The sequence below is a fragment of the Halyomorpha halys genome, unplaced genomic scaffold (genome assembly GCF_000696795.3).
Source record: "Halyomorpha halys isolate HHAL.00 unplaced genomic scaffold, Hhal_1.1 Scaffold374.1, whole genome shotgun sequence".
Lineage (NCBI taxonomy): Eukaryota > Metazoa > Arthropoda > Insecta > Hemiptera > Pentatomidae > Halyomorpha > Halyomorpha halys.
In genome coordinates, this window is record NW_027112597.1 from 521803 (window position 1) to 547705 (window position 25903).

The window sequence follows — 25903 nt, forward strand, 5'->3', positions numbered from 1 at the left end:
TTTATAAGAAAAAAACAGTAAAATTAAAATTAATAATAAGTACTATAACTTATCCATTTACGATATATAACAATCAACAAAACCAAATTCTGTAAGTCTCAACGTGAACTACCCCTTCAAGATGAAAAGTGTTTGTTTTTTTTTAAATTACTTTGTTTAAAATATTGGTTAATTCATTACAAATAAAGCAAATCTTAGCTTAATAACTTCATACTGCATTGATTTATACTGCAAATTATAAAATATTTAAAGCTGAAGATCTAATTTTGAAGGACAAGAGCAGGTTAGAATGAAAACAAAGTTAATAAGTATGTTACTAAGTAATATAACTAATAATATATTCTTAAAGAATTCACAAAAGAAAAGTAAAGATTAAAAAAATATTTTTTTAATAAAACATTAATAAAAAAGTACTTAGAACAATAAGAGCGCAGTTCTTACAAGTAAAACAACTGATCTATTAGGATAATTAAACAATAAAGCTATCTCGGATAGCTGCAACAATGGCAGTAAAAATGCTTACCTTAATGAAACTAATGGGTATGGTTTGTTTAGACTTGCTATAGTGTCTGGCGACTTTGTACACTGTTTCAGGAATATACTCCAATACTAAATTTAAATAGACCTCATCTTTCTAAAAAGAATCAAACAATTATTAATGAAAAATAAATAACAGATTTCATAAATTTAAATACTACTTTTAAAATCATTGTACAGCATAATTTTCCAAATACTTTCACACTTAGGAAAATTAATATCACAAAATTACATGAATATGATTAACAATTACATGAAATTACAAAATTACATGAACACATCATATATTGTAATACGTATGAAAATATAAAAAAATGTATGTAGCATATCTTTACATGCTATAGCAACAGAAATACAAAACTACGAATATTACTACCAAAACCTAAACAACTCTGTTTAAACCAATGAAAATAAAAAATCAATAACCTTTAATAGACAAAATAAAACTGATTATCACAACAATCCAACAGAGTATGAATTAATTCCAATGTTACAGAACAAGGTGGAATATAAGGTTTTTGAATTCATTAATAAAGATAAATGAGACAAAGAAATTAGAAGATTTGTTTTGTTTTTTTCGGCCAAGGCTCCCATTGAAGTCCTATACTGCCTAACCATGGTTGGGGTCAAAGTTTTTCATTTTGTGGGACCACCACTCAATGAAAAAAGTCAAAGCCCAAGGCCGGATTCGAACCGGCACTGCCAATAGACATCAAATTGATAAGACTGTGTCTTAACCATTGAGCTACAGGCAGTCCTTAAAAAGATTAAGTGTTTTCTTAAAATTATAGCAATCAGAGAGGTGTGTGTTATCCCAGTTGTTTATTTATTTATTCTTAATTAAAATGGAGAAATGTCATTTCTTAATGAATAAATAAATGTAATTTCTTAAATCCATAATAATGTACAAAAACAAAATATTGCTCTTAACTCTTCCTTTGGCTGTTTAAAGCATTTACTTTCTATTTTTAAAGAAAAATCCAATTACAGTTTTTTTTTAATTCAACAAAGCATGTAGATATTAAAAATGAATAAAATTATTAAAAGAACTAGAACTTATCTTCATAGGCACTTCAACCCGGTGGCAGGTCTCCCCTACATCAAGGCGTCGCCTACTCTATGTTGTGCAATAGTCTACTACCAAGCTCTAGTTTTCAGAAATGTATGTACTTCACCTTTAACCTCATCTGCCCATCTCGGTATTGGCTGTCCTCTCATTATTTCCCCTTCCACATCCCCAAACAATAATTTCTTAATGGATCAGTCATCACACCATCCATTCTTGTTACATGTCCAGCCCGATACAGCCTCGAGTTTCATATATTGTACCACATCCAGTTCCTTGTAAGACAAGTACAATTCTGCATTGTGCCTAAGCCTATCTTGGTTGCCATTCTTGACAAGGTCAAACATTCTTTTAAAAATTGATAAGGGCCAAGACTCTGAGGCATAAGTTAGTACTAGCCTGATAAATGTTTTATACATAGTGATTTCACAGTAAATAGTCAGACCCAAATAACGCCTATTTGGTGCAGTAATTCACCTCTGTACCTCTGGGCTCGGCTTACTACCTGCACAAACTAGGTACCTTAAATGACAGGTCATGCCTGCAAAATTTAATTACGAGACTGAACTAATAGTGACCGGACATCCTTTTTTTTTCATAGGATTTACTGTTATTGAATTCCTTGTACTAGTCCTCTTGAAAGTACTCCTAAAAGTACTCTATGTATGTTTGTGAAAATACAGTAATATTCTTGACTAAAAAAAATTGAACTTTCCTCACTTTACCTCATCTATAATAATCCAAAACAATGGTACATAATACATTTTGCTGATAAGAAATTTATTTAATCGAAATTGCTAAATCACAGTGATCTGCAGACAAAGATCACATTTTTTGTGCCTGAGCCTTAATTCTAGTCCAAACTAACTGAGAAAAATTCATATATTATCATTTTTCGTTTGTGTGACATGAAAGAGACTTTTAAAATCACTTCTAGAGCAAATGTATTTCACTACGTTATTCAGAAAATAGACTCAAATCCCGAGGTAAGTTTAAAAATCCCAGTTAATTTTTTTCAACGTGAAATCAAAAGGAAACAACCAAAGATGATATCACCTTTTTCGACACTCGGTCGAATTTTCATTACATTTGAATGAGCTCTGGCTCTTAAACCTTGCAACTGACAAAAAAAAGTATTTCAAATTTGCAGGACTTTTTTTTAATAGAGCCTACATTTTTGAGATTAAAAAAAAAGTTTTTTTTTTTTACGTTTCCTGAAATTAGTGCACTACGTACAAGATTGAAAAATATGTAATCTTGTTCAGGACTAAAAAAAACAAAACATATATAATAGATTAGAAACAACCAAACATGGAAAAGATATCCAGAACGTTGCTAACAAATGATGAATAAAAAATATTTAAAATTGCTTATAAAATATCTGTACTGATAAATATACAGGATTTAAATACATATTCTTAATTTTTCAAGAGACAAAAAATAAAGTTAAAAAAATTCTGCATAAAAACTTATCCGTTCAATAAGTTTTAACCAGGATACCATCATAATATACAATTTCTCATACATTTAATTTTCAAGTTTGTTAATTTTTTTTTAAGTTTGACTATGTACTTAACTCAACATCAACATTTTTTGGACTTAAATCCTTTATACTTATCAGAACAGATAAATTGAACCTAATAAAATGTAAATTTAATTTTAAATACTTAAACTGCAGGAATGGGGAATGAGTAAGACTAAGGTGAAAAGAAATATAGGATAAGGAATATCAGCAAGAGAAAATATTATAAAGCAACATTTAGAGAAGAATGAACAGCCGCAACTTAGCAACAAAGGCAAATCTTAATGTTAGCAAACTTTGTCAGAGATTCAAAGTAGCCATAAGAAAAAAAAAAGAAATCAAAATTGTTTTCATTTCTGAAGTTATAAATAAACAAGATATGGATGGATAAAAATAAACTGCTTATCAAATCAAACCAGGTAAAGGAACATAATTAAGTTTTACTAATGGTTATTTAGAAAAACATTTGTTAAAAAAAATATTTAACATCAAAAACCAAAAACAGATGCTGTAATGGAAACTGGCTGAAAACAGCATGGAATTTGAAGAAACAACTCAAGGAGTGACTAGTTAGATGTGAATGTGAAAGGAACTTTAAGCAATTCCACTGATACACCCACCCCTGGATAGACCAGAATGTTTCACATCAAGAGCCACAACAATGTTAGAATATTGTTAGACAAGAACAGAAACTGTTCCGAATAAGCCAGACCCCTCTGTTAGTAGGTTAGTATTTTTCCTCACTTGTTATATATTGCTCAATTTAGTCTGCTCAGTGTTTTTACAGTAGGCTGCAACAGTAACCTTTTGTGTGTCCTTTTGGAAGAAACTCTATAAACAAAGTTCCTTTTTAAATCAAGATTACAGTGACAATGATTTTGATATCTCAAACTATGATTTGTAAGGGATTCTGAATCTCTAGTCTCTAGGCACGAGGACATCCACATGTTACCTCTGAAAGTCATGTTATGATACTGTTTTGTTCAAGAAAAGGTTCACATGGACTCTTCTCAATCAGCATCATCAACTTCAGTTCAAGTCTTCAAAAGTTTGCCACCCCCATTTACTTTTAGTATCATTATTATTTTTCTGTTTTTAACAACAAACCTCATATCTGGCGGGGTAGGTTATGCGCTAGTCACTGAATGCACACATAACAATTACAGAATTGAAATTGATAATTGCTAATAAGCATAAAATAGATGGGTAAAAACACTTGTGCTACTAAAACACAAACATATCTTCAATAGTTTCCATCAGCATTGCATCATTACTTTGTGAATAAATGTTGTACAATACATAACATTCTTGTGAGTAATGTACCATTGTATCTCCTAACTGTATCATGATAAAAAACTGATGGGAAGGATTAACAAAATTTTGGCCTTGATCTTCAGATTTTGAAAAGGGCCAAGAAAATAAGTGACACCAGCAGAATTTTGCAGGAAAAAATTAATAAATAAGCAGAAGAAAAATTAACCTACATTCCCTTGATCTTTCCGGGATGTAGATGTTACTCCATACATCTGAGAGAAGAAAAGCAAAAATATTATGTAAAATAAAAATAAATAATCTCGAATAAAACTTAAAAATATAATATAGAATGAATAAACAATTTTACTTACCTTATCTCCACTAGAATAGAAGAAGTATTTTAGCTTTACTATGTTACAATGTTCTAGACGTCTCATTATTTGCAATTCTCGATTCTGAAAAATATATGTTCTAATAAAACTAAAGTAACAGAAAATGACAGCAGCTCACATAATGATTAGAAAACAGTATATATACTAACAGTTTAAAGTTGGTATATGTAAACAGAATTATTAGCTGATGTAATCAATTTATTAAATTTTATAAGCCGCTTAATAGATTTAAGTATTATATTTTGCATGTTTGACAACATGAGAGGCAATATCTAGCACCTCGTATGTTTGACAACATGAGTGGCAATATTTAGTGCAACATACAAGATCTCCTCAAATGATCAGTTTCTGAGAGTGAACAGATCACGATCTATGAAATATGGACATCTAATCCTATTAAAGGTATACATCTACTCTAACTTAACAAGTTATCAACAAGTGTTACATTAATTTGTCATTGAAGGTTTTGAAATGTACTGGAAAAGTGATAAAATAGAGTGATTTAACTGAAATTAATGACCTGGAAAGAATAACCGGTAAAAAGTTTATAAATTGTTGGATGTGAGGGGTAAATTTACATTTAAGATTGTCCTTGAGGATGGAGAGGTAGACCAAGTCATTGAATATTTAAAGAAATAATAAGCAGTGTTTTGAGACTCAACTTCATTACAAATTATTCCATTTAAACAATAAAAACCAGTCTCAAACAAGTGAAAAGATTGTATATAAAACATGTTCATCAACTTGAATCTATCAAACACTAAAGCAGACTGACAACAATGATGGTGAATAATACAAGGTGACATGATACAAGGAGACCAAATCCACCATCAGAGGCAGACAAAATTAGTCAAAGATTCTGAACAACCACTCCACTATACAGTGAACATCTATCAATATAAAAAAATAAATAAATCTGTAACGCTATAATCATAGAAGGGTTGGGGATGCAGTACTTCATAAGGAAGTACTGTTGCTAGACCAATGGTTGTGCATTGTACGAGGTGATTTGGTCAGAATCATGCTAGACTGGGAGATTTAGATTAGACCTAACAATAAGTAATAGTATAACTAACATTTGACAGAATAATCCATAAACAATGGCTGTTTGCTTATCATCGAGACTGTATAAATCCACTAACAATGACTGTTGTTTTATCACCAAGTGCGGAATAATCCATAAACAATGGTTGTCGTTATCCAGAGAAGAGGAATACTTTCTACACACAATAAATTTTAGTTCTCTCTTATCACAAAATATGGATTAACTGTATCAATCTTCATTGGAAAGAAATGGAAATATTCTAAAAGAACCGATATATTATTGCACTAGTTGAGGCAGTGGAGATGATATTAATTCACTAAAAAAATAAGATAGTTTCTTATGGAAAAATAGAAATATTAATTATTACAGCTGTACTATAACTGACTAATCTATCAACATCAAAGGTATGTCCAGACGCAAAGTTGTTGAAAATTAGTACAAAAAATAATACAGGAAACAAAATAATTTGGATTTAAAGACAGAGTTTTGGAACAGAAAGCTGAGAATAAATTGAAATCAAGTGAGGCACACAAATCAAGAACATGATGTCCAATTCAGGAACAACCCTGTCAGTAATGATGTGAATGAATATCTTGCACAACTTAAAGAAGGGTACATCCAGTAGACAAATTTCCCCCCAAAATTTATCTCGAATGAAACTCAATTTGACACCAGGTCACAAAGTGATGAGTTACTGTTCTTAAAGTTATAAGAAGCTTATAGAACATCATCCATAGATACCAATGTTCCAAATGCACCTTTTCTGTATCTCGAGTTCATCACACTCAAAATTTTAGTCAGGTTCTATCGAATAGCAGAAGAAATGTTTGCTAGAGCTAACCATTAAGCTTTTAGACAATTTATTCAACAATATTTGATATTTTCATAAAAGCATTTCTTCCAGCCTTCCAGTCTGGAGGACAGACTAGTTTTGTATTGGACCCTTAGAATAAATATTGAACATCCCTTTCTAGCTAGTTATCTATAGCATAACCCATCCTATCCCATATAGAATAATATATTATAAAATAATATTATAAGTAGAACTTGCCTTAAACCTTTTGTCCTGGAGAACTTTTTTAATAGCCACCATTTCATTGGTGTCGCAAAGCTTTGCTTGATAGACAACACCAAAACTTCCATTGCCAATGACTTTTGTATCAGTATATGATACTTCTAAAGGCCGGTCTGGTCCTTGGCCAGGCGTCGCCACAACAGTAGTCACCTTATTTCCATCTTTACCTATGAACAAAAAATATTAATTATGACACAGGTACACATATAAGTAATGCATAAATAGCTGATGACAAGTAAATAAATAACATATCAAATGTTGAGAGATGAAAAAAATTTATATAAGCGTTCAAAAAAGAACAGTTATTTTAACTGAAATAAATTGGTATGCCATCAGGCAGATTATGAACAAAAAGCTAAAAGAATAGAGTACATTTATTCTCTTGATGCTAAACATCATCCAACAAAGAACACTCACTGAAATGAAACCAATCATATCTTCTCCTATCATAATCAACCATTTTTCAGAGAAAAAATAACTAGGTACTGTACGAGATGTGAAAGTAAAACTTCTAAATTATAAAACTTTGAATACTCTCTTATCAACAATTTTCAAACCAGCAAACTAACAATTTCTACAAATAGCCTTCATAGTCAAAGCTATTAAATCTGCTCGTAATAATACAGCTAAATTTACATCAACTTGAGGGTATAACCTAAATTCTACTTACACTTTTAAACATGTCAAGTGAACATATGGTGTAATGATTATTTTAATGATATGTTTACTATAAAATACCATTTCTAAAATTCTGAACTTAAGAAAAAAATAAAAGCTACACTTCATTTTACTCATTTGAAATTTGATTAGTGAATTTAAGAAAGCATCAACAATACCCAAAAATTGGGTATACATATTTACCATACACACAAACAAACATATCAATAACTAATTTTAATTAAAAATTTAGAAAAAAAACTTCATTTTTTAATTAATTAAAAAATATTTTAATCAAGTTGTGATAAACACATTACACTTATATTTTCCTTTTTAAAAGAAAATTGGTACTATTTACAATTAATGTAACACAAGTTTAATATATAATATGTACATTTCTATTTCCTCTAAAATGCCATTACAGATAATAATCTAACAAGGATTATAATCTACATTATAAATTAATGAGGTGTATAAAATGAATATAAAAGATACAAAATAGTCAAGATTTCCTTGAAATCACATGAATAAAACAATTTTAATATTATACTAGCAGCTTCACTAGTCAATCCCTGATTAACTTAGACCTAATGGTTGGGTTACACATTGCCAGTGGCTTGCTAGAGAGGATTTGATTAAGTCACTAATGGTGACTGTTATTGTGGATGACTGATGTTTTACCATTCTCACATTGTTACTAGTGTGGAACAGTCCTGGGATTCTGTGGATATGTAATGTGTGTTAATTTATTTTCAAAAGAATGATATACTGTACTGATTGTCTTTCAATGAGCAGTGAGTTTAAGTAATTTAGTTTTGAGTGATGAGCTCTTAGAAATATGTGCCCAAAAGAAAGAACGAAAAATATAGATTTAATCATGGAGTAAAAAAAAAGAATTAAGGAGAATCAGCGGCAATAATCAGAAGGCTTCAAAAAAGTGATCAACAGAATAGAGAACTCTGATGAGGCTAATTATATTCTGTTAGAAGAAATGTTGTTTATAGGAAAGCCTATAATTACTTGTGATGGAACTTTAATGCTCAAAGCTCTAGCAGTCAGGCCAAAGCTAGAGATATAACACGAGATTTTTAAGCTCTAGGAAGAAATTGAAGAATGTTCCATGTTTCTAAATTTTGCATTTAAATATGCAATTAAATAACTAACTTGCTCTACTGAAACATCCGAGGCAGGCTGGCATGAAGCGTTGGTGCATAAATCTGCCAAATCATCCAAAAATGGTATGTTGAATCTAACTAAAAGAGCAAGAATATTAGAGGCTCATTACCACAATATTTCTAAGAGAAACATGACAACCAGTCATTCAAAAGTAATGCTTTAAGTACAAATAAGGGGACAGTGTTATTACATGTTTAACTGATGATTAAGAGACTGAGAGACTGTGAGTATAAATTTCCATCTCCCCTACCACACATGGACATGTACAGGTCAGACTGAGAGACTGTGACTATAACTTTACATCTCCCCTACCACACATGGACATGCACAGGTCAGACTGAGAGACTGTGAGTATAACTTTCCATCTCCCCTACCACACATGGATATAGAAGGTCAGACTGAGAGACTGTGAGTATAACTTTCCATCTCCCCTACCACACATGGACATAGAAGGTCAGACTGAGAGTATAACTTTCCATCTCCCCAACCACACATGGACATGTACAGGTCAGACTAGTGAGTCAGATTATAGACTACAGTAATCAGATTTTATTTTTTACTAAAAATTAAATAAAATTCAAATAATACAGTCCCAAAATAGCCAACAGATTAAAGGTATTGATTTTTTAACTATTCTTGAAAGGCAAAACAATCATCAAGGTTCTTAAGCCACATGATATTTTAACTAGTATGGACAAAGTTGTCATCTAACCACCATCAGATCTATATCTTGACTAAAGTTAGAAACTCATTTTTTTAAAGGAGAAAAGGACCAGGAAAATGTACTTCAAATCATGACTTCCATTTTGACTAACTCCACTAATTTTCAATTAAGAGAAAATTTAGTTTGCCAAGGAATAGGTAGCACACTATCTGAAAAGATATCTTTTTATAAAATATACTCTCAGCAAAAAACATGACAATACCTAGACAAAATTTTTAATTAGCAGAGGTATTTTAGAGCATTAGGTTTTATACTGTATAAAAACAAGCTTATACACTCAAAATATTAAAATCGAACATATTCTTAATCAAAATAAGAAGTTTCTTTAAAAAAAACAAAACAATATAAATCAATTTTTCTTTTGAACAAAATTTAAATTTTATGGACTTATATAGGCTTTGTATGTTATTACTTGATTCCTCCAATACAGGTGTCGTTAAAATTTTTAACCCCAGGAGGAGAAACCCACAACCATACCTTTCTTATAAGTTTATCACCTACATGCTGTATTGAATCAAGGTCCAGATTTCTTGTTGGTCTCTCTAGGTCAGCAATATCTGATGTGTTCAGATAATCAAAAATACATGTTGCTTTTTAAGGCTGAGCAAACCGATGAGCAAATTTACATGCATATAAGGCACTACAGACTAGATCTCTTGAATGTAAAATCATCTCCACATCTTAAGCACCATTCCTCAAGGCCCCTCTTTGTATTGGTACCAAGTCATTACGTTCCTTCAAAGAAATGCCAACACAGAGCATTGAATAGCCTCTCCGAATGTCAAAGTTTCTGATATGTATAACTGACTATACTACAGTACACTCTAGACTCTGAACATTTAAGGACAACACTCATCTTGTAAGTAGTTCCCTTCCTCTTCAGTCCAAGATTGACTAAAGCAAATCTTAGTCTTGGTCTACGGTGTTCTGGAGGGAGAAGGTGGCTTTTACAAGAATTCTTGAGCTAATGTTTGGCTCTTTCAATCTCCTAATGTTTGAGCCTGATTAGTTGAGTTTCCTGAGTATGTGCATTTCAATAAAACAGCAGTTAACAGGATTGGTGACTTCTGGAAGTCTCTGAATTTGCTTGTGTTGAATGATTTCTGGTCCCTCTGTACCCTTTGATGGTCATTGACATCGTTGAATAATGAAAACCAAGCCAATTATCGATGTAACACAAAGAATTTCTTTCTTCGTTTGAAGGGGTAATATTCTTATTTAATTATCATGGCTTAAGTGACTGATTTTCATAAAAATAAAACACAGAATAAAGAGGAAAGAGAGAATTTGATGTAAGGAGGGAGAAAAACAAGCTGAAGGTGTAATTGAATTCCATTGAGAAAATCATTTAAACCTGTTTGTTGAAAAATATTGAGTATGAGTAATATGACTAATCCTAAATATCTCTCATATAACAAATCATATTACTGAAAATAAAATAAAACTTGGATCAAGCTCTAAATCTAAAGATTGGTAGATATTGTGATTATTTTCACAAGGAGTGTATTGTACTCAACATTAAGATTGTAAGGCAGTTATAAGATAACAGACTTTGAATCTACTAAGGAATCCTTATGAAGTTCACATATGCAAATGAATTACTTCAATGCTGGTTTGATATTTTCTTTTCCTTTCTGGAGCCATTTCAGCAGCTAGATTTTGTTTGTTTTGACTCATTTTAATTATAATTTATCTAGGGGCACTTTTTTTTCCCGATACTTTTAATCAATTTTTTTAAATTACAAAATTAATTAATGTTAAAATTATTAAACAAATATAATTAAATTACAAAAAAAATATTTTAAACACAAAGATCAGATGAAATGGTTATATAGGTATGTGTGCAATATAAGCTGTACAACTATATTGCCTTATCCTACTTTTGGCCACTTAAAAATTGATATAAACACAAACACGATACATACCACATTGTTAAAAAAACATTTTAGAAATAAATGTTCTTACATTCATGATAATATTATCTTTTTGGGCATTTTCTGAGGAGATATACAAATCAAGAAATATTTAATTTTTTGTCTACATTTTACATTATATGCTCAATATAATGTACTTCTAACAGTAATTATTTATTTATAAACATGGGAATTGATTATACAAACCCCCCCCCAAAAAAAACAACAAATTGAGTTCAAAACACCAAAATGTAGGACTAATAAATATCACTATGGGCCCCTCAGACTAACCTACCGCTTAGAGGACAGGCTAGTAACCCAGAGGTAATCAACCTGCATGATACCTCGTATAAGTGAGAAAATCAAAATTAATTCCATGGATCTACCAGGAAATAAAAGGTCAAAACCCTCCTCATCCTAGCCCAAATTAAAACCAGTACCACTTTTTACTTACTATTAAGACCTGAGCCAGCAAACAATTAACTAAAGCTAACTGATAATGCACCTTAGGAGAAATAACACCTATCATTAAAATGAAATATTATTACACACATCTTTTGATTTCAATACTTTATTTTTTTTTTCTTACAAACTTGTCTGGTAAACTTGGTATTAGTGGATCTGAAGTTAATTGGAGAGGTTTTGGATGCTTTTATTTGCATAAAATTCTGATAATTTTTCTAGAATGCAATTCACATTGTTAAAAATCTTATTTTCTAACTTCAAGAGCTTCTAGAGACAATTAGTCAACAGAAGTATAGTAAACAATTTCTGGAGGCCAATTTTATTGAATTATCTTCTATAGGTGTCTTCTAAAAGCTCAGAATAATTTCTTGTATTTCGAACTTCTATAACATAACTATTTTGCCACATTTATAAACTTCTTTCAATATATTCTAATTTATTTTATTTTTTAACTATAAATATAATTACTTGATTAATTAAAAATATTATTTGCAACCATCACGAGAGATATTTTTTTCACTTTTGGGATAACTATTCAGGAAAAAAACTGGTTTTGATAAAACAATATCAATTCAATTTGAAGGATGAGGTGAGGCAGTTGTTTAACTAACCAAAGTTTGAAGAGCTTCATCTCAAATTTTGTGGCAACAGTTTAAAACGTCAGATAATAAAATTTTGTTAGATCATTTTGCAGTATACCTTTTGCATCCTATTTTTTGTAAGGCATCATTTTAAAATTATAAATGCGCGTTGGTAACTAATCACGACTTTGCACTTACATCAATGTTTTTCCAAAAGTGGTATTCTAAAGCCTAACATATATAAAAATCACTATATACCTCTGATACTTAAAAAATATCACTTTCTTAAATAAAGCTTCTTCATAATATAACTAATATAAATGAAAAAGGTAAATAAACACAAACTTATTAGTAATTATCATTAAAAAGAAGCTAATAACATGAATGATGATAAAATTATCAATATTTATTTAATAAATTAAATAATCAATACATTTATCAGTAACCTAAAAAATAATGTAAAACCCCAAGTTCAGGAATATGAGTGATATTCAAGAGCTTATCATATTACCCCACAACTAGGAGAATTATAAGTCTTACTTTGTTACCACCACTCAAGCAGTATAATATATATAGCAGGAAAAAACATTTGGAACAATTTTTTTGTTTGTTAAACCTCAAATATATATTTGCTGAGCGATAAGGGCATTAAGTTTAAATAGTCTTGGGTTGAAAGAGCAGACATTCAGCTTTCAAATTGTTGTAGTAACATATGAATTTGGATAAAATACACAGGAGTTATGAACAATTATATCAACAATGGACAGCGGTATAAAAAAAAAATTCGAGTAATCGTGCTCAAAAATTTTTAATTTCTTCAATAAATGGTCTTTAAGGGTTTCAAGCAACACTAAAACCAAATATCATTTGTCGTATCATAAAAAAAAAAAAAAAAAACTTCGCCTACTTTACTTGAAGGCCCTTCACTCAAGTCTTCATAATTTTTGAGAATATAAAATTATTAGTCATATTTTTTTCTTAATTTTCAGAAAGAAACAAATCAATTGGCATTCAGAAACTTTAAAAAATGTATATTTTCTGAACTAGGCACCAATAATGTTTAACTTTTTTTCTATAAACTCAGGATTTCAATTGTGAAGGACGTTCCCAGGAGGAAACTGAACACTTAGAAAAAAAAAAGTGTGTAAATCGGTTATGAACTTTGGGAGATCTTACATAAGTAAGAAACAAACATAACATTTTTATTTATATAGATATCTGACACCAAATTTACATTGAATATAGCAAAAAAAAAAAAACTGATGCCCACCACCACCTGACAAATAACCTATTAATGTTCCCACAGGTAACAAGGTTGGTGACTCTTAGTTTAACAGATTTGGTCACTTCTGTAAATTGTAATTTGTAAATTGTCATTCCTTCATCTCAATCCTGAGTCTATTCAAGTTTTAGTTTAATTTATGAATTTTAATTTATTTTAAATTCTTGTTTTCATTTAAATTGTTTCAAATTAATACCAAACTTTTGGCAAAAGGAAAATTAACATGTCATAGAGGTATAGTTTAACTGTTTATTGGGTCAAATGAATGGGTGGAGGAAAGAGAGTCAGAAAGATATAATATTCGATTCTGAAGCATAGCTTCTTCACTCACATATTTCCTTATATTAATTTTAATGGTGGTCATATTCTATGAACTTTGTCTAAATGCATTAAATGGTGTAGCAAGTACGGTGGTGGTAAGAGCAACACAAAAGGAGATTTTCCAAATTTTTATCCTAAACTAAGGATTTTTAAATTCTGAACAACATATTTAAAAGGAAAAAAAAATCTGCTAATGACTTTAAAATAGGAACCTCTAAAAAATGTTATTTTTTCAATTCCTATCCTAAACTCCTGAAAAAATTTAAATTGGGTGATGAAAAAATTCACTTATTCAGAATTTCAGGTGCTAATTAAAGCATGGATTATTTTCCCATAATCTACTTGTCAATCCAAACATATTAGGAATGGAATGAGCAGTATCCGAAAATTTCAACAAAATTGCAACTCTGACTGGCTCATCATCAATGTGGACATGGACTAATTTCTTGAAATTAATAAACAATATTGATCCTTTTATTTAGATAAAAAAATTTTTTTTTTAATATAGGATGTTTTATTACAATGTATTTTTTGCCTAGATTCCCCTCCTTACCTCTATAGAGTGATAAGATGCTAATAAATCATAACAATTAGTATCATTACCAAGTGATTGTGCCACTAAATATTCAGTTAATTGTAAACAACTCACAACAACAATAAATTAAAAAAACTTTAAATTCTTCACATAATGCATTTCTTCACTTACCTAACCCTCCTAATAAAATAAAAATAAAAACATGTATGCTCGAATCAGGAAACTTAAAAATTATAACTAGTCTAAAAAAAAAAAAGTTAGCAGTAGTTAAAAATTTATATATTGTAAAGTTCTTACATTTTTAGTTCATAACTAGAACCCTTTTAACTTTCCATATAATGAAGTTTGAAAGAGAAACAGAAACTTGATCACAATCCACTAAGTTGTATAAAATTATTAGGTTGTAAAATTAAGTCAGTTCAGTTTGAGGTAATAAACATTTAAAAGTTTGTTCTATCATAGCACTGATTTAATGAAAAATATTAGTTTTTTCAACTTAACTTTAAAAAAATAATGCAGTGAATTTTATTTGATAAGAATTATGGAGAGAATTTTGTATAGACATAAAAGCCTTAGGTCTTAAGGCTTTTTATTAATGTAAAAAAAAAAAAACTTTCTTATGAGATAATTTCATTATCTATCGTATTTTTAAGTAAAACATTAAGCTGATTGAATCAATAACATTAATATGTTAAAAAATATATATGATAATGAAATACACATACATACTTTTGAAAAATATAACACTTATACTGAATAATATAGTTAAATTTAAGATAATTACAATAATTAAATTATATAAAATATATTATAACTATAATGATAATCTTACTGAATAATGAACTTTAATTTAAGAAAACTAAATAATAAATAGTTTTAACTGTGTTAAATAAAATACTTACAACTATAATATAAACAAATGTACATACGTTTGAGTGTGTATATCACAATAAATGAAATTAAAAAACAAGTAGTAAAAATAGTTCTTATTTCATCAATCTCAGATGGAATAATCATCCGCTGTCAAAATGGAAGATAGATTATCAAGTGAAAGCAAACAATTCTTATAAATTAAAACATCAATTTATAAAAGTTGAAAAGTAATTCTAAAAAATTTAAAATTTATACACCTAAATTAACCTAATTTCTTATAATCATAAAATGGGGCATGAATGAAAGCAGTAAGTACAGAATTTGTTAAGCGAGTTCTACAATAATTATATAAACCCATTTTATAAGTCTAAAACATTCATCAAAATATCATTTACCTTTACAACCGAAAAATAGGAAACTTAATTTAAATAACTGATAGCTATAATAAGAGAGGTTAGTCATAGATATACGAACTCAAAAACAAAAAAAAAAAAAAATAAATAAATTAGAAAGGAGCAATCACTAGAAGTTACAATTAATTATTTAAAAAAATTGGGACCTGAAAACTTTTAACAATTTATGTTTTGTATGCAAGTGAATTCCCATCATTCTTATCTACAACTAGGAAACATGCAGGTGAATCATAATATAAAAATGTGCATGTCCTGATAAACCAGTGCATACAATACACAATATTAGGTCAGTGATACAATACAAAATAGAAACAGAACAAATAGCCGAAAAATGTTTAATTAAAAACACAATGGGCTAATTAATTAAGATTATAAAATCACAAGGACACGAGTTATTTCGTTAACAGAATATTAAATAAAAAATATTATCTAACTAAACAATATGTTTTCTCAAAGATGGATTTCGACAAACACATAAATGTGAAATATTTGATGTTAATAATATATTTAACCAAAAAAAGTTACCAAACAAAAAAAAAAAGGTTAGAAGGCATTTAATCCATAAGGTGCATGCTCGCTATGGTCACTACCCTAACCCTATCTTATAATTAGCACAAGTAGATATAAAATGAATCTTCCTTTCATATAATCTGCAAAAATATAAACATCACCCAAACATTTGGTCGAAAATGAAGTTCACAAAATCTTATGGAAGAAAAATTGAAAATGATTATTTATATCCTTAAGATAAGAAAGATTTTTAACAGAATGGACTAAATGATGAAAGGTGCAAAAACATCTTACAAATGGATGAGTGTCAGCATTTGATTAAATAAGTGTTGAAAATTTGTCCAAGAATCATATAAATAAGAAATATGAAGAATTAGAATGGTGGTTTACAGATTTAGAAAATGGGAAGAAAAAAAATGACAAATAATTTAATCCCCAATATTAGTTATTCCCACTAGGCTATCACTTAAATGAAGGCTAGGAAAGCAATTTAAAATTTTACAATGAAAAACTAAGCAATAACCATCCCTATAATTGTTAACAGAATAGAAAATTTACTTTTTCGGATTTTTTTAAAAGGATTATTTTTTTAAATGCGTGGCAACCTAATAGATCACTTACAGACACATAATTTATTTAAAAGAAAAAAAGAGAAAGTGGATACTAAGGAGTGATTATAAAAAATGCAAAACATTATATATTTATTTAAACAAATATACGATAAATTCAAGAAGATAGTTGGTCAATAAAGCCTGATTTATGTATATTTTTTTTAGTTAACTCACTGCCTGAAGGTGAACACTGCCTTTTTCATTTTTAACTATTATTTCCAATAAACATCTGATTAAACCAAATGGGAGATCAAAATAAGCTTAATTTTAATAAAACTTAAATTAAGTAAGTATTGTTTAACAATTAATTATATAATGGAATCATTTCTAAAGAAAAAACTTGATTTAAAACAAACAAGAAAATTCTAAATGGGTTCAACTAACCATAACCAAGCAATAGGTTCACATTTACATAAAAAAAGTCTTAGTGAAATGATAACTGGATACTCAACCACACAAGTATGAATATGAATATGCCTAAAATTGTGAGCAAATGTAAGAATTTGGATGTGTGAATGTAAACAAATTTAATGGCTTTAAAATGTTAGAACATTTAAAAGTGGTTAGTGCTAAGATACAAACGACACATCAGGTCATTGATTTATAATAAGCATTCTTTTAATATACCAACATTATCAACAAAAAAAAAATAATCATACGTATAATTAATTTCCAAATTGAAGAATAGCAAATAACTTTAGCACCATACATAACACAACATTGAATCAATAATAAACACAATATTAGAGACCAACTTTTATAAACGTGCTACAGACCAACTTTTATAAAAGTGGTGCTAAGTGACTTTTTAGTAAAATTATTTGATAATTAAATAAAATTAGTTATGTTAATATGATAAATTTAATTTCAATTTTAAGTTTGTTGTTTTAATGAAAAATCTTACCAATCCACAGGTAATTAAATGTAAGTAAACACAGATCTCTCAATAACTAATGAAGTAGTTACAATTATACAGTTTAATCTCAAATATATTATTAAAAATCAATGTTAAAACTAAATCAAGTGAAAAAAAGGAACAATGGAATTTATAGTTAAACTTACTTTACAAAATTAATGGTTTGAAATTTATTAGTTGAACAATAACAAAATTAATTAGTTTGGAAAACAAAGCTGATTCTTAATAAAAGCAATGTTCATTACAGACCTGAACAAAAAGTATTTTAATTCCTATTTTAAAATGCCAAGTGTTTTGTGTTTTCAATTATCGGATATTTGATTAGTTTACACAAAGGCATTTGAAATAAAGAAGTGTCTACAAATTAATTTATTTTTTTATACCTAATTAAAACAAAAATATCTCACAAAACTGGAGAATGAAGTAAAAAAAAAAAACCGATTTGCAATATAAGTAAATTTAATTTTTAAGAGTCTCTGTTAAATCAATAGGTTAATAGAATAAATTTAATGCAATATTTAAAAAAAGTCAAGGTTCCTACACTGAACCAAGCATTCTTTTCCGACTCAAGATGTAACAATCCAGCCAAATGGTGTTTGAAACAGATTAAAGTGGAAAGTTCTGGAGCAATCCTTTTCATTGATTTTTTTTTTTTAATGTTTTGGTATGCTGAACACAAATCTGAAATTGTCCAACAAAACATTTTTTTGGCAAATAAAATATGAGAAATCAGAAAAAATCACATTCTTGTTTTGGTTTTTGGCTCATCCTTTTAATATAAGGTAATTCTAGATAGAATAACAATAGCGATGAGAAAATTGCCTATAATTCAAACTCCTATTATTTTTTTATAATAATATGTGCTTTTTTTGTGCATGAAATAAAGAAAACCATAAAAGCATACTTAGAAAGTTAGAGGCTGCAAGTAATATAATTATAAGCTAAACGATTTTGATTTTTATAGTTTTTCTATATTAGCGGACTAAGTTGGATAATTTTAATGCTCATCACTTAAAAAAAAATAAAATAAACAGATTAAAAAAAAAAATTACACTTCAAACTGACTTAACACTTTGAGACTATAAGTAGGGTAGGTCAGTGAGGACATTCGGCCTGTGTCAGTGACCTGGCCTCTTCATGCAGAACAGCTGATCTCATATTCTCGCGCAATTATCTCCGTACCCTAAATAGTAAAGTTTTGAAAGTGATCATTACCATACTTTAAAAAATCTTTTAACTGATGCCTAGGCTGTCAGGGTTTGGAAAAATTAAGTCGCTAATACTTACTCAAGGATATTTCTATTTATAGCATAAGGAAAATGTGATGTCATACGGTTACTTTTAACAAGTCACTTTTAGTATCATTCCTATTTCCAAAAATACCACGACGAACTGGATTCACGCCCGCTCATCAAACACACTATTTACGATTAGAGATGATGATTTCATTCATTGGACACATATACTCTTAAGGAAATGACAAATGAGAATAGTAGCTCCAAAAAGAGAGAAAACAGAAAGATTAACGCACAATCTCAATTTATAAAATGTCGTGTTACATAACATTAAAAGGAGGAACAGACGTATTAAAATCTTTAGAATTAAATGTACACATCTCACCGGACAAAAATCACATGTTTGAAATAACATATTGACATTTTTTTTTGGGGGGGGGGGGGAGGCAATCCATGTCGAAGGTGATGTTCGCCTGATTATGGTGGTCAACCTATTCTAACCATGATTGGGGGTCAAGTTTTTCATTTTTTGGAACCGCCACTTGATGAAAAAGTCCACGCCCCAAGGCCGGATTAGAACCGGCACCGCCCGCAGACAGATCGATAGACTTGCACCTAACCCCTGAGCTCCGGTGTGGCCCCGTGTGACGTGTTTAAAACGTCATACTAATCCATAACGTTCCGTAATGTATAACTAAACAAATATCCGAATCAATTTACCATCAAAAGTTTAATCTCTAATAACGAAGGACTATTAGCACATCAATGAATTATTGTTACGATCCAAATTTTTAAAAGATATTAACTAACAGAGCGGTTTTAATGTCTGAAAAATGATTATTATAATAATAAGTAGAACATAAGTAATATTGGTTAGGAAATAACATAGGTTATCATGTAACCATTCGTATTGTGTATCTTTAGAAGCATGAGGTTTGCCAAATAATAAACTTAAGCTGCGTCAAAACGAAGATCATTAATTCAAGTCATACCAAGAGGCAGCTGTTCGGCCTTGAAGCCAGGTATCCTTGAATAAATTCAATTTTGAAGTGTTAAATATAAGACCAAAACTTTACTGAACGGAAAATTTATCTATTATAGAAAAAAAAGAAGAAGGGGTTACTATGTGTAGTATTATGTGTATCAAATTGCAGTACATCAATGAGACACAAAGTTACATCAACCAATATTTAAACATAATATAACAATATTATCACTTCTGAGATAAAAAATAATTTTAATAAGATTATTAATATTTCTAAGACGATTTAATTGGACCTTAAAATAATAAGTATATTTTTATTTTCTTCTAAGCAGTTATTTTTTATTTTTGCCAACTTTCTTAAACATCACACGTTTATGAATACAAATGAATTTATGTAGAATATTAAAATGAAGTCATGATAAAAGTCTTGCAGATGTTTCTACTCGACAAGCTGCTGGTCGATCACTCCGAGGCGCAGTGAGGACTGCGGCAGCTTCATCAATACCACCAATTGCAAAAGCCCATACTGTGTAAATTACCCTGCCTATAGGAACAATCCCAACGCAGTTTTATAAAAACTTAGCGATTAATAGCATACCATTGTAAAAGTGCTTTAGACATACATACAAATAAAAAAAATCCGAAAGACTAAAAAAAAAATCCACTTAACGATATAGTCTGCGTGAACAGCAAATCATTCCGAAAGTACAGAGTTTCAAATACCTCGGCTCTAGAATAACATCAATAAAAGATCAACAGACTGAGACAGACGAGTGTATAACATGGGCGAACAGAACCTTCTGCTCTCCGCCAAGAATATTGAAGCAGGATTTTGCAATATAAACAGAAAAATGAAGATAAATGACAATATAAACAAATTAGACAATATTTATACAATATACAAATAAAGGGGAATAGAGAAAAAAAATGAAAAATGCATGTTATGAGGGGGAGTAAACAGAGACCCTTCAAATGGTAGTTAAAAAATTGACAGTTGGGGGAATTTCAAAAATTTTGGAGGGGGGGGAGAGGTGAGAAGTACAAAAATTGGCTAGATTATAAATAGTTCTCATGAATAAATCTGGAATCCAAAATATAAAAATATGCAAAATAACATAAAGTTAAAATTGATGATATTGACAGTTGAGTACCTTCTTGGCAACACCCCTTAAGTTTCTAAAGTCTGCATTTACATTTCATCCCATTTTAAGGCTTGTGCTTCCTAAGGATCCTAACCGTCCACTGACATACAAAATAATTATTAATTCCTTTTAATATGAAATGTATATCGCTAATGAGCGTTTTCTATTCAACATTCAATATTACATAATATATAAAACATCAAAACCCACTTCACAGCAGCACAAACACTAGCTTTCGTAGAATGGCTCAACGTATCTAAAACCGAAATAGGGGAATAATTTACAATACTTACATACCAAAAAGTGTATGTAATACCAGCAAAGTTGTCCTGGGAATAACCGACGATCCATCTTGGAATAGTGTGGCTCAGAAAACAGTAAGATAAATCAAGGAAGGAGCGACTCTTCGTAACACTACCAATTCACTAAGTGTCCTAATTGCACTAAGTTAGAACATTCTTATACTGTATGTACAGCCTGCATTAATTTTACTTTATTTTTTGAAGAACAATATCCTCACAGAATTGGGATTTATTACTTTTTAACTCTTTACACTTTATATACGAGTTATTCATAAGTCAAAATAAATTTTTCTTGTCATAAATTGTTAAATAGAACACATAATAGAAGATTGGGCATATGCTGTTGAAGTATAAGGAGGCACCAAAGAACGAGAAGTACATTTTATTGTAAAATTTGATGTAAAATAGTCATATTACGTATGTAAATAGATTAATTAGGTAACACATAAGATTAAATTAAAAAAATAAATAATAAAAATAAAAATGAACGATATATAGCAAAACTTCCATTCTAGAAAATATGAATTGAATTAAACAAAGCAAAATTTGGCAAATTTATTAATCTAACTTATAAATAAGAGTTAAAGAAAGCAATAGCCAAAAGTTGTTAGTAATTAAAAGCTATTTAAAAAAAAACCGCTGCTAATTAAATAATAATAATGGTTTATTATTTAAATGTATCAACAAACAGTCGAACTTCTTAGAGAAGTTGTACTAGCAACTTTCTGTCAGACTCGTCTGTTCATCATAGTATGACTTCCCGCAGTTGGTGCCTATCATTTTCGATACATGCGTCAAAAATCCAAAAGAGGGCCCTTTAGGCCCCTATATGTACCGCCGAAGCAAGTTCTGGAACTAAGAGTTACAATGTAGCAAAAAACTAATTTTACTGGACTATGTGACCGAAGAGCATTTTCATACCAATCTTTTAGTGTTTTTTCATACCAATGTACGATATTCAGTTAGGTATTTTTAGAATTGTTCTCAGTGAATAAAAAACCACGTTAGCAGTGAAACTAAATGATTTGAAAATTAGTATGTTTGGCAAGGAATCGTTTCTGACGAAGGCGCCTTGGACACTGATAGAAACAGTGGAGAGTAAGGCCCAGCATGTAAGGGACATGGTTACTACAGCTTGCGATGTGTCTAAGGTACGCAACAAGCCAGGTGTTGGTCGCCACCCAGTCTAATAGTGGAACGAGTCTATAGCCGACAGCCATGTGCAGTACCATGCAGCGAGAGGAAGGTAATAGCGTTAGAGGCAGTTCCCGATTCCAAGCGCTCCAGGAAGAGTACAAAGCTGAGTGGTTTATGGAACTCCGGAGACTATCAAAAAGAGCTGACAACAGCGCTGGAAAAAGTTTTGTGAAGAGGCATACGAAGATACATAAAGTTTATAAAAAAGTTGAGGAGTAGAGCTACACGATCGTCTACGTGCTCTGTCCTGAGAATCGTTGTCACACTCCAATGCAGGAGAAATTACTGCAGGTAGGCACATTAACTTCATTCGAAGCTCAAGCAGTGCTGGCTAAGGAGCTTTGCGGTTTCTGGAATAGCCTTCGGATAGGAAAAGCCCCGGGATGGCGTTTCGAACGTGGCACTTAAGGTAGCGATGGAGGATAGACCGGGTATATTCTACAAAGTGTTTAGTTCCTGCTTGAGTGACGGATACGAACGTATAGTCCTGGTCCCGAAGGGTAAAGGAAAGCCAAGTAACTTTCAGCCCATCGACGAATATGTCTTTTGGATATAGCTGGCAAAGGTTTAGAGAATATTCTGTGAAACAGGCTAGAAGAGATCACAAAAGGTGTAGGAGGTCTCTCTAGGAACCTATTTGGATTTCGCAAAGCGAAATCTGCTATGGACGATATCATTTTGGTGTTGAAGTTGGCTCGGAGGACTATCGCAGGAAAGAGAAGAGGCGCGAAGTGCTAATCACACTGAATGAAAGAAACTCCTTTAACTCAGCAAAGATGGAGCTGCATTTTGAATCCCCTTCAGTAAATGGGCGAACCTACGGACCTCGTGTAGATCATAAGGGACTATTTCAAGGACAGGACCTTGATATGTTCCACGGAGGATGGGCGGAGGAGATTCAATGTAACTGATTGGGTACCGCAGGGTTCCATATTGGGATCTCTGCTGTGGAACGTGGTGTACAATGGAGTCCTCAGACTTAAGACTACCAGAGGTTAGTATATGGGTTTGGAAGGGCGTCACTGGAAGACTGTATGTAAAGAACGATTCATGGTTTTGGCATCGAACCTTTAAATTCACCTTAATACTAATGTTATTAACGCAATTATATAAATTCAAACTAAATTCGTGATTATCAAGTATTAATGGGATACAATTTTTTTTTTATTCAAATTTGCAGTAAAACGACTCAGGATGGATGAGGTGGTAGGAGCTATAATATAGCAACGAAAATAATACTACTAAAAAAATAACATTCAATTTTATATTAAAAGTTCAATTTAAATGAAAAATAATTGTCTATTTGAAATTCTATTTCTCGGAAGATTAAAGAGCATTTAGATGGTATCAATAATGAATCATACGCTTTTTGTTAGATAACAAAATCAAGCTTTGAATCATCATTTCTGATTGATAATTTAAAAGAAAATTTTACTTTTCAGCATTATAATATTTTCAAGCTCTCTTATTATGGAACATTTTCTATTTATAAATCCGTCTAAAATAAAGATGATATAATGTTTAAATTAACATTAATTAATTACGAACTAGTCAGAATATATATATGCAACATTACATAATTTATATTAGATCACACTTAAGTACGGGAGGGAGGAGAGGTAGTGAAATTAATTAACTATGTCAAAACAATAACGATTTATTAATTAGGAGCATAATTTGAAATTATTTGTAAGAGCAAAACTTAGGTTTTGAAATGTTTCAAAACGATTAACGATTTATTTCCTAGGGAAAACTTTTGTTGTTTATTAAACAACATTTGTTCGCTGGTAATACTGCACAGAAGCAAAAAATTACATCTTGATTAATTAATAAAATTAAATATACGCATTCTTTAAATTAATTTTGTATCTTTGTTAATTATTTCAAGTTAGTGTATAGTTTATATCTAATCGGACTGATACATATGATGTGTGTTAAAAGCAACCCAATATATTTGAAAGTTGATTAAATAAAGCATGTCTTTCTAAATGAACATATCACGTGATTTAACAGATATCATTAGTTTTTTATAAGGCGTAATAGATAAAATTGAACAAAAAAAGATATTATCTTTTGTTCAACCAATCCAATTCTTTAGTAAAGGACTCGCCGGATTAAAGAATGTACACATTTGTTCATTGGACTCCACGTTCCGATAATATAAAAAGAGAATGTTCCAGAAGGAAATATCAGTAATTAAGTTAAGGATAGTTTATCAAAAGTGTAGTTCAATGTCACCAACCTCACCTCCCTATCTCAACCCGTTGTCGAGATATGATTTTTTGAGTTTTCCGAGAAACGCACAGTTTTCCTATTGAAAATCCCCATATTTTGACATGCCCAACTGAACATTCACGTTTTTCACCACCTTTACAATCTACGATGACAGCAACCAATTTGTACGAAGAAATTGCTTTATTAATCAATTATAGCAGCTGAAACAAAGCGGGCGAATAAAAATGAAATAATCAATATGAATCTTAAAAGATTTAAAATATTTCATAATTTTTTTTTCATTTTTTTTTTTTTTTACAACGCTGTAATTTTGAAGAAATATTGAAGTTGGGAAGACAAAAAATATCAGGCAACAACTACAATGCAGTGCCCAGTATATATATTTTTTTCAGATATTGTCTATTTTGTAACATTTAAGACTCAAAGCATTTTTGTCAAACCATTTTTCTTTTAATTTATTATATAATTTTTGTTCGTTTATTTTTAGGAAAATGGTATTAGATGAAAGTGGTTACAATACTGCGGTAATGAGTTCAGGTGAGTTATCTCATTCGACTAAAAGAGCTTTGCATAGATCTAGAGATAGTGGATAAACAGTGATCTCAAAACTATTAAAGATAAGGTTCAGAATATGTAACTGATACACCCAAGCTTCAAACCGACGGAGATTGCTAAATGGATTGCCATTTTAGTATTTCATTTCAATTTCTTTTTTATTTTCTAGCAACACCATCGCCCCTTATAATAATAATAATAAAATAAATAAAAAAAAAAATAACTGAAAGACAAAACATCACTTTAAATGTTTGCAGCATTTTTTAAAAAATGTATGTACGAGATACAGCGCGATTATAACTTCATGAGCCCAATCGACACAAATCAGTACCTTCCGTACTCGATATTCGATAAATTAAAACTAATCAAGTATGAATCAAGAAA

General features: G+C 30.2%; 1 protein-coding gene across 9 annotated transcripts in view; it reads right to left on the bottom strand.

Moving 5' to 3' along the window:
- sgg (shaggy) overlaps positions 1 to 25903 on the bottom strand; it is a 70693-nt gene that overhangs the window by 23228 nt on the left and 21562 nt on the right. For 6 of the 9 annotated variants that reach the window (XM_014422489.2, XM_067050387.1, XM_014422490.2 and 3 more), the window contains exons 2-5: positions 6868 to 7058; positions 4751 to 4834; positions 4610 to 4651; positions 524 to 634 (exon numbers count right to left, since the gene is read on the bottom strand). In XM_014422489.2, coding sequence (XP_014277975.1) covers positions 524 to 634; positions 4610 to 4651; positions 4751 to 4834; positions 6868 to 7058 — 428 coding nt within the window. Of the gene's footprint in view, positions 1 to 523; positions 635 to 4609; positions 4652 to 4750; positions 4835 to 6867; positions 7059 to 7308; positions 7455 to 18933; positions 19052 to 19155; positions 19381 to 25903 lie in introns of those variants that run through there. The other 3 variants (XM_014422496.3, XM_014422495.3, XM_014422494.2) reach the window with 3 other exon arrangements.